We start from the raw sequence: 10,288 nt of genomic DNA on the forward strand, positions 1-10,288 counted from the left end.
ACTTTTTAGGGTTAATTTATTCAGCATAAAAAGTGTTTCATGAAAAAATTACATAAATAATTTAAAAAAAAAATATTTTCAAAGTTCTCTAAATTAGAACAAATTATTATTTAAGTAAACTGAAAATATAAATATTTATTTCAATATGTGCCATTTTAAAAGTATCTAATAATATTTTAAATTTCTTATAAATCATTGCAATAATAATACACTACATATATGAATAAAAAATAATATTATATATATATAAAGTTGTACATTTAATATATATTTAATTTAAAAATTAATCAATATTTTATATTCAATAAATACATGATATAAAATAAGTATAATATTCAATCATATAATTTCAATTAATTATATTTAATAAATAAATTGTGTAGTTAATTTGATTATATATAAATTGCTTAAAAATATTTCTATAGTTGTATTTGGGACCACTTGAACCTTTTTTTTGTTAGCAGGACCACTTGAAATGATCGTAAACGAAATCAGTTAATGGAGTGTGACATTGTATTACATGAATCTATCGCAGATTTCAATACCTGATCGATTAGTTTGAGTGTCGTCGTGCTATTTGCGTTTCAAATATAAATTGTCACGCCTTCATATTTTAATCAATAAAAAAAATAACAGGTCTAATGGTCCAGTTCATGTACTTTTGTAAATAGAAGAAAATTACATTACTATCTAATCATATTCAAAAATATTTTTAATTAATAATTACATTTCTATTCTCTTCTAAGATTGTAGCTTTTTCCCCCCCTCAAAATGGCAGTGCTGATAAAAACTACAGTGAATAATACAGTGTTTTTTTAAAAGAAATAAAATAAATAATTTTTTAAGCAAGAGCAGAGTTCGATCATGTCTGTTAATTGGTTAGTTCGTCCTTATCTCTTCTTTCCTTGTTGCCATAACCTCTCTTATCTTTGCTCTACTTTCCTCTCCAAGAATTGTTAGTATATATAATGCCAACATGTAAGTGACTTTATCTTCGTCTCTTACATTGCTCACTTCAAGTCATATTCTACCCTTTATATATCCTTCCAGCTAACACTATCTTGTAAGATGTGTGGCGTTAGTGGATTGGGTCATAAGCTTAAATACACCTGTACGCTCTATGTTTATAATTCAAGTTTTAGTGAAATAATATTTTTTATTTTAGATGGTTATAAAACAACTATTTATTTATTTAAATTTGTTATAACCATCATCCTTTAACATTTATTCTTAGAACTGAATTTAAATTAACTAAAATTAAAATAAATATTAAAAATATTCGTTTCATTTTTTATATTTTTAATATAATATTTTTTTGGCAAAGCATTTTGGTTATTAATTACATAATAAAATTATATCTATCTATATACAATATTCAGGTTTTTCCATTAAAATCACCATATAATTTTTCATCCTTTTTCTATTAATTTGATTTACTACTCCATTTACATTTTATTTATTTTTTTCATCTATATGTTTCTTAGTGTTTCAAAATATTTGGTGTATCTATAGATAATTGTACGAGAAGATGATGTTGAATAAACAGTGTGTTGACTTTTTTTTAGAAAGGATGAAAAATAGAAAATGTGAATTAACTTGTAGATGCTAAAACTGTTGATTTTCTTTTTAGTGAAAATCCTTCCTTTATTGTTGCTCCTTAATATATAAGAATTAGTTAAAAAGAAAAATCATCTAGGAATCCTAATATAAAAATGCATTATACATAATGACCAAAATGAAATTCCATCTATCAATATACAAAAGATTTTTCTACAAATATTTTTTTATTATAAAATGGTCTATTCTGTTTATTTTTTTATTTAGCCCTCTAAACGTTATTACTGTTTTATTAAGTCTCTCATTTTAAGGAAACTAAATAAAAAATTATAATATGTATGAAAATCAAACGAGAAATTCTTAATATTTTGAGGGATAAAATAATAATGACATTTATAGAGATTAAGTAGAAAATAAAAACTATAAATAGACCGTTTAATAATAATAATAATAAAATCGTCCAATAGATCAGGACATAGTTAAGTCATGATTTTTTTAACACCCAACTATCATTTTCTTAAACGGTTTACCGAAAGTACGAAACAACTTGTTCATGGGTGTCTTAATTATGCTTGTTTTACTGTTTTGTCTCTGTCCGTATCTGTCTCACAACGTCATTTAAGTTCCATGTACAACCTTACCGCTACCACTACTATACCATTTCCCCTTCAATCCCATTTAAAAGATTTTTACTATATAAACTATTGTTCACACCATTCCAACACTGTCACACAAAAATCCTCACACCAGCGTTTGTTTGTTCTTCAATTGTTTTCATATCCTCGAAATTCTTCAGTTTCTCTCTTCGGCCTTGTGGATTTGTTTCAATCTTGTCTACGATAGTGTTCACTACTTGTGTATCTCAGTGCTTAAATGTAACTGTAAACTTTTCTTCTTCTTGTTCTACTTTGGTTTTCTTCTATCTGCTCTTGTTCTGCTTTTAAGTCTCCTTGCCGCAAAATGTAATTTTGATCTCAGATTAAGATAACCTTTTGCTTTTCAATCAATGTCCGAATCCTCTAAAGTGTTCTGAATCATTCCCATCGTGGTCTCAGTCATGGAATCTCGTTAATCTATGCCAGATTCCCATCTTTGACCGTTCTGTTCTGCTGATGAATATTCTTCTCAGTGCTTCTATGTTATAGCAAATGCAGGTTGTGATAATGATGATGGGTTCTCGCTAATCGTGTTGGATTGCCCTCCATAGCTACACCTTCAGAACTGATTTGATTAGCCACAGTTTGAGTGTATGAACTGTACCATGTAACTTGAACACTGCCAATCTGCTTCCACTGTGTTGTTTCTCTATGTAAGTTTGGTTTAGCATATGGAGGGCTTCTCCTATATTCTAGAGAAAAAAGGGTAGTTTTGGATCTAGGCTTTGTCATGGCTGAACGCTAGCCTTCATTTTCTGCTTCGTGGAGAGGGTTGACTGTAATATAAATTGTCTGATATTCTTTGAGTTTCTCTGGGATATGTAATCCAACACCCAAGAGCTTTTTATTCTTGTTCTTTTGACATTCATAACAATACATCCGAAAGTTCTTCATATATTCTTTGAAATGTAAATTCTTCAACTGGATTCATTTATTCAATTTCTTCATCATGGGCATGATGTGCTCAATAATCAACAAATGAGTATACTTTCTTCAACCTTTCCTGTTTAGGATGATATGTAGGATTCTGGTCTCCCTGCCCGGAGTTGTATTGCTATTTTCAAATATGCTGCTATAATAACTATGTAAACCTCTAGAGCTCCTTCCAATTACATATTCTTCTTCTTTTTCTTCTACCTTTCTTTACCCTATAAACCAAAACTTAAGATCAATATCAGTTCCTTTGTATTCCAAGAGTTTCATGGAAGAAACATTTGTTCCCCTCCGTGGGATTAAGAATGACCTCAAAGCAAGAATTATGTGCTACAAACAAGATTGGACCAGTGGAATCCGAGCAGGATCCAGGTTTGTGATATAAGTTTCCTGATTGTGATATATAGTTATAATCTGACTTGCTGCCTTCAGTTTTCAACCAAAAGTCCCATTAGCTGTATACAAGTTATAGTTTTCCTTTTGAAACACCAGCTAGAAAGTTTGTCAATGATTTAATTTTGATGTTGTATTATATAGGATCCTTGCCCCAACTACATACATATTTTTTGCTTCTGCAATTCCTGTTATTTCTTTTGGGGAGCAACTGGAGAGAAATACTGGTACAAGAATATTATTCAGATTCAGTCTCCTTTTGGTATTTTAGTTATTGTTTGCTAAGAAATGGTTCTTTGGTTATATTATACAGATGGAACTCTCACTGCTGTGCAGACTCTTGCATCAACTGCACTCTGTGGTATTATCCACTCAATCATTGGAGGGCAACCTCTCCTCATACTAGGCGTAGCCGAGCCAACAGTTCTGATGTACACATTCATGTATAACTTCGCGAAGGATCGAAAGGATTTGGGACACAAATTATTTCTGCCTTGGACTGGATGGTATCTTTGGAACTCCTTGAGTGGTTAGCTTTCTATATAGGGAATTGATGGTGAAATGAAGTAACTTCTCAATTTTTATTTTCATTTTTTTTAATTTAGGGTGTGTGTTTGGACTGCTCTGTTGCTCTTTTTGCTGGCCATTCTTGGTGCATGCTCCATAATCAATAGATTCACACGCCTTGCTGGTGAACTATTTGGTTTGCTAATTGCAATGCTTTTTATGCAGCAGGCTATAAAGGTGAGTATGCATCAACCGTGAATAATTTTTCTTTAGTAATCAGCAATTTGTATATGTGTTCCCAAATAGGAACCTACCATTCATAATTACCTAAAATGAAACTTATGTGTAATAATATTATTTTAAAGGGACTTGTGGAAGAGTTTTGTGTGCCCAAGAACCAAGCAGAAGGCACCAATCAAATTGCACTCCAATCTTCTTGGCTGTTTGGCAATGGAATGTTTGCCTTAGTTTTGTCATTTGGTCTTCTTTTTACTGGTCTACGAAGTCGTAAGGCTAGATCCTGGCGTTACGGAACAGGTATTGATAAGCTTCTGAGTTCTGATCTTAAAATTCAGTAGGGAATTCGAGTTACATTTCAAGATAGATCACAAGTTTGGAATTATTTTAGAGAAACCAATTTTATGTCTTCAAGTGCTAATTTTTCCTTCTGTTTCCTTTTTTATCTCATTATTCAAATATTGCCTCGATGCAATCTTCTAATTTATTTTTGCAGTAAAACAACTTCTATTATCAACATTTTCATTCTTTTATATGGTTATATTATAGGTTGGCTAAGGGGATTTATAGCTGATTATGGAGTCCCACTAATGATTCTCGTATGGACTGCTGTGTCTTACATACCTGTCAATAAGGTTCCAAGGGGAATCCCTAGGCGACTTTTCAGTCCAAACCCATGGTCTCCTGGTGCATACTCAAATTGGACTGTTGTCAAGGTGATTCTGACTACACAATGTGGATATTGTTTTTATAGTACATAGTGGATAATGGCACTATATGGAAAGCCAAATTCTAGCTTTGCCCCGTGCAAAGGAAGCATGGTTCGTTGCTCATTTTTGTTACATTTTGCAGGAAATGCTGAAAGTGCCCCCCTTATATATTGTTGGAGCATTTATACCAGCAACTATGATTGCTGTGCTTTACTACTTTGATCATAGTGTTGCATCACAACTTGCTCAGCAGAAGGAGTTCAATCTAAGAAAACCCTCATCTTATCATTATGACTTGCTGCTCTTGGGCTTTTTGGTGTGTAATTCTTTAAAATACTATGAAATTCAATTTCAATACCTAATTGCTATAGATAACCTGTCTCTACTGCATCTAGCAAATATTACATCTTAAATTCTTATTCATTGATGGCCAGACCATATTGTGTGGGCTTATTGGAATCCCTCCTTCAAATGGCGTGATTCCACAATCTCCAATGCATACAAAGAGCTTAGCTACTCTAAAACATCAGGTAATCTAATTTTTACTGACCTTTGAATATAATATATCTCAACTGATAATCATCATTCATTTTTCAGATTTACCAGAACCTAACCATCTTATAGTTTTGCTTAGACTTCACCCAGATTTGTTGTTGAATGATTATAGTTGTCTTGGATATTGTTTTTATATCTTTACTTTATCTTATTATGCATGCCCCTAGTGCACAGTTTAGTTTTCGTTTTAAAATTAAGAGAACTATAAAATGTTTATAAAAAAGAATAAGAAATGATTGGAAGGTTACAACTAATCTCTTATTATCAATTGTAAAAAGCTATCAAATATGACTTGTTGCTATGTATAGACAAATTGTTATTTGTTACCTATCACCCATTTTTTTAGTCTTGCTATGTATAGCTAAGCTAACTAACTATCATGCCTTTTTGTTTTGTTTGGAGTAGCTTTTGCGGAATAAGCTTGTATCTACTGCACGAAACAGCATGCGGAAAAACGTTAACCTGAGTCAGTTATATCAAAGTATGAAAGAAGCATATGATGAAATGCAGACTCCACTGGTTCCCCAAATGCCACCTACCTTGGTAAGTTTACTCCTATGATTTCCAATTGATTTGAAATTTGAGATCTTCTTTCTCTTTATCCTTGGTTTTGTTCTTCATGTAGGGGCTGAAAGAGCTGAAGGAATCTACCATTGAACTGGCTTCAAGTCATGGATACATTGATGCTCCCATTGATGAGATTGTCTTTGATGTGAATAAGGATGTTGATGACCTTTTGCCAGTTGAAGTTAAAGAGCAGCGCTTCAGCAATCTACTGCAGGCATTGATGGTTGGGGCTTGTGTTGCTGCTATGCCACTTTTGAAGAAGATACCAACCTCAGTGCTTTGGGGTTATTTTGCCTTCATGGCAATTGAAAGCTTGCCAGGAAATCAGTTTTGGGAGAGAATATTGTATCTTTTCACCGCTCCAAGTCGAAGATACAAGTATGTCAATACTCATAGTCAATTTTGCCATTGCCATAGTTCAAGGACTTATGGATTTAAACACTGTCCAAGAATTCCTTCCTTTGTCTGCTTACTAATTCTAGTACACATCATTTATCTTTTTCACTATTTTAGTTACTTTTTTCTTTGTAAAATTTGTGGATGGTAATTTGGTTACTGATTTCAATTGGGAAGTGCATAGACATCTATTCATACATCCACGTTAATATTTACATATGCTTGTGTGTGCTTGTTCTCAAATATAGTATTAGCATTTCATTTTAAGAGGTTGAAGATGTGCTTCTTTCTCTCCTACTTTTCTAGACTGCTGGAAGAATACCATGCCACCTTTGTTGAGACTGTTCCCTTCAAAACAGTTGCCATGTTCACCTTATTCCAGACTGGATACTTGCTTCTTTGCTTCGGCATAACCTGGATACCAATTGCTGGGGTCCTTTTCCCATTGTTAATCATGCTTCTTGTCCCTGTACGGCAATATTTTCTTCCCAAGTTTTTCAAAGGAGCCCATCTTCAAGAGTTGGACGCCGCAGCATATGAAGAAGCACCTGCCATTGCTTTCAACATGTCCTTTGAAGTAAGTAATTTTTGAACCATGGTAGTTTTGACCTTAGTCATTATCAAATTAGTGCAAAATGAGGAGGTATTTGGAAGAGCTAATTTAGTTTATGAAAAAAATTTATGACTTTCAAACATTCTTTATTACTTACTTCAATAAACTTCATAAAAAAAAATCATTAAAATAAATTGTTTTTAGCTTATTTCAACAATGACTCAGTTCAACAGCATCGTGTGATTCATATAACTGACATTTTAATGCCTATAAACCTGGCAGGATCCAAATAGCCAGGCAACAATGGTGAATATCAGTGGCGGGGAAATCCTTGATGAAATTATTACAAGGAGTCGTGGAGAGATTCGCCGCACTCAAAGCCCCAAAACAAGAAGTTCAACTCCAAACTCAACAGGAGATATAAGACCAGCTAATAGCCCTCAGTTGTCGCGAAGGATTCCTAGCCCTCGAGTGACTGAGTTGAGGGGCGAAAGCAGCCTTGGACCAACTGGGAAGGAGATCAAGTTAATGCAAACACCAAGTCCACGGTCATCAGTTCTTGGAAAAGTTATCAAAGGTTCGCCCTCAAGCTAAAAATGTATCTTTAGTGCCAAACCAAGTACTAGTAATAAGTGGTGCTCTAGAGGTCACGAACTTTATTTTGTGACAACATGTCTTCTCAATCTCTCTCTTTTCTTCCTTTTAACCTTTTACCATCGACTTTGTTGTTTGACTGCAATATTCTTAGCAATATAAAGTGGGCAGGGATATTTTTATGTTTGATAGAAAGATGCTAGTGGATGTTAGTTATGTTGCTGTCTTGATTTTAGTTTCATGTAGTTCACGTTAAAAATCAATAAATAAAGCGGTCTGGAGACTAGATAAAGTTCTTTCAAAGTGATTTTTTTTTCAGTGATAAAGTAAAGTATATTCACCTTTTTTTTATAAAGAAATCCACCTCTAAATTTTAGTGGATTAAAATTATGATACACTTTAAACTAAGTGTGTTTGATTACAGTTTGAAAGCTTGATTTTGCCAATTTGATTTTGCCATATTGCATTGCAGAGTTGTGATGTATAGAACGAATGATTTCAGTATAAATTTTCATCAAATCACATCTCTAATTATTATTATTTTTGGTTTAAACTTAAATAACAATAAGAAAAAGAGAGAATATGGACAAAAATGATGGTGTATTCTTTTCGCCACTTTGTATATCGCTCATTTGTACTATTAAGCATTTTTCTTCGTGGTATATCACATTTGGGGAAATGATCTTTTCGTGCAAGTTTTGTATTTTTTTCATTTTTTATTAGTTCTTATAAGATTGCACTTGTTCAATATCTTTTAAAAAAAAGAAATAAATATAAAACTAACAATCTTATAATGTACACTTTTAAGATGAGATGATCCATTCCCATGTCTTGTGTCACATGCAACATTATATAATAAAAAAAAGAGAGAAGAATTAAATTTTAGAAGCCCCTACTTTTTGTTAAAAAAAAAGTGTATTTTTATTATAACTTAGAGAAAGATAAAAAAAAGTGAAGTAAGTGATTAGATAGATAATAAAGAGAGATAAAACAAATTATTATTATAAAAATATAGTGTGAATGATATAACTCTATGATGCGTTAAAGAACAAAATTGTTGACACATTTGAGATCCAACTAAACCTCTGACCCTACATCTTTCGTCTCAACTTAAAACCTTTCCTAGTAAGCACCAAGCAGTTCAATCAAAGCTTTAGACACAATTTCATCTTTTTCTGGTCTTCAATAATGGCTTGATGAGGATGGCAGGTGAAGAGGAGAAAGGGGCATCCTTGCTGGTTGGACCCATTTATCTGCACTACTTGTCCTATACTGTTAGAGATGACACTGATTAGTATTTAGTAGGAATACTGTGTCATCCCTACATTCAGGCCATCCAAATTCAAGGTTAATAAACATGCCGGTTTTCAGAGAAGGTTCATAACAATAATTACCACTGCAAACGAGTCAAATCAAATTTAATATGTGATATGCTACCCAAAACAAAATAATAATTTGATTTGTGATAAAAAAAATTAATGTTTTAATTTAATTTATTTATTTAAGTGGATTAATTTTAAATTTTGCATTTAATTTTTAAAAAAATTAATTATCAAAATTTAATTCTCTCTCGTTAAGATGCTTCTTAAGTGTGAGAACTTGACTTTGTCATTTACGTAAATCATTAACTAATAATATTTCATCTTAATAAAAAATATTAAATCATTGTTAAATGATTTTGAAGTCGTTAAAATTTTTATTTTTTATAAAATTGATAATATTAAAAGAGATAAATTATTTTTTAAATTATTTTTTAATTATTATAATTTAATTACATTTAACTTATATTTGAGACTAAAAAAATATTTATAAAGTAAAAAATTAAATACATTTTTTATTTATATATTTTGTAAAGTTATAGCCTATAAAAATTAATTAATGTTCGCATTTATTTTAAATTTATTTTTATTTTTTATTAATAAATTTCTGTGTCATTTGTCGTTCTATATTATTATTATTATTATTATTATTATTATTATTATTATTATTATTTATTTATTTATCTGTTCATACTATATAATTTATCTATCTTCTTTTTTATATATATGATAGTATGGATAAGATAGGGCTTTTCAGTAGTAAAGTTCTACGAGAGTTTGCATTGGTTTTTTTCCTCAAATAATTCGTCTTCTTAATTTGTCAATCAATCAATTCCTCTTTTCCTCTAATGTTAATTATGATTATTTTCATTTTTTAGTAATTGTCAACGCCATGGTGTTTAATATAATTCGAAAATTTAATTAAATTTTAAATTTAAACAACATATTATTGCTCAATTAAATAATAAATATAAGCATTAACACAATGTTTAAACAGATAAAGTAATTAACTTATCACTTTTGAAGAGATAATATTTATTTTATCAGAATCATGGTTAAATTTTAAAATTAGTTCTTACATCTAATACAATTTTTCATATCAATCCATATATGATAAAAGAAATTATTATATCTTATATTTAATGAAACATCTCTTTTGTCAAATACTATTGTAAGTTAAAACATTCTTTAGAGAAAGTACATGAATATCAATATCACTCTTAGTTGCCATGTGTTGAAATGTTTTGCAGACAAACCCTTAAGCGTTATTTTAATTGAAATATGTAGCTGAGGTGGAAAAATAGAAATGGA

At 30.9% G+C, this 10,288-nt stretch overlaps 1 protein-coding gene across 3 annotated transcripts; it reads left to right on the forward strand.

Annotated features, from left to right (window-relative positions):
* Positions 1–2,177: 2,177 nt before the first annotated feature.
* Positions 2,178–7,869, forward strand: LOC113864513 (probable boron transporter 2). 3 transcript variants are annotated; one of them, XM_027498320.1, is made up of 12 exons: positions 2,178–3,518; positions 3,684–3,766; positions 3,853–4,045; positions 4,145–4,283; positions 4,412–4,583; positions 4,833–4,999; positions 5,136–5,309; positions 5,428–5,523; positions 5,954–6,091; positions 6,174–6,493; positions 6,818–7,088; positions 7,347–7,869. In XM_027498320.1, the coding sequence occupies exons 1-12, from the start codon at positions 3,415–3,417 to the stop codon at positions 7,656–7,658; spliced, it is 2,169 nt and encodes a 722-aa protein (XP_027354121.1). In that variant the 5' UTR covers positions 2,178–3,414; the 3' UTR covers positions 7,659–7,869. The 3 variants fall into 3 exon arrangements, with proteins under 3 accessions (XP_027354121.1, XP_027354131.1, XP_027354140.1); XM_027498330.1 differs by having other exon boundaries at positions 7,362–7,827; XM_027498339.1 differs by lacking the exon at positions 3,684–3,766.
* The last annotated feature ends 2,419 nt before the right edge of the window (positions 7,870–10,288 follow it).

This window comes from Abrus precatorius, unplaced genomic scaffold (assembly GCF_003935025.1).
Source record: "Abrus precatorius isolate BTA unplaced genomic scaffold, Abrus_2018 Scaffold10, whole genome shotgun sequence".
NCBI lineage: Eukaryota > Viridiplantae > Streptophyta > Magnoliopsida > Fabales > Fabaceae > Abrus > Abrus precatorius.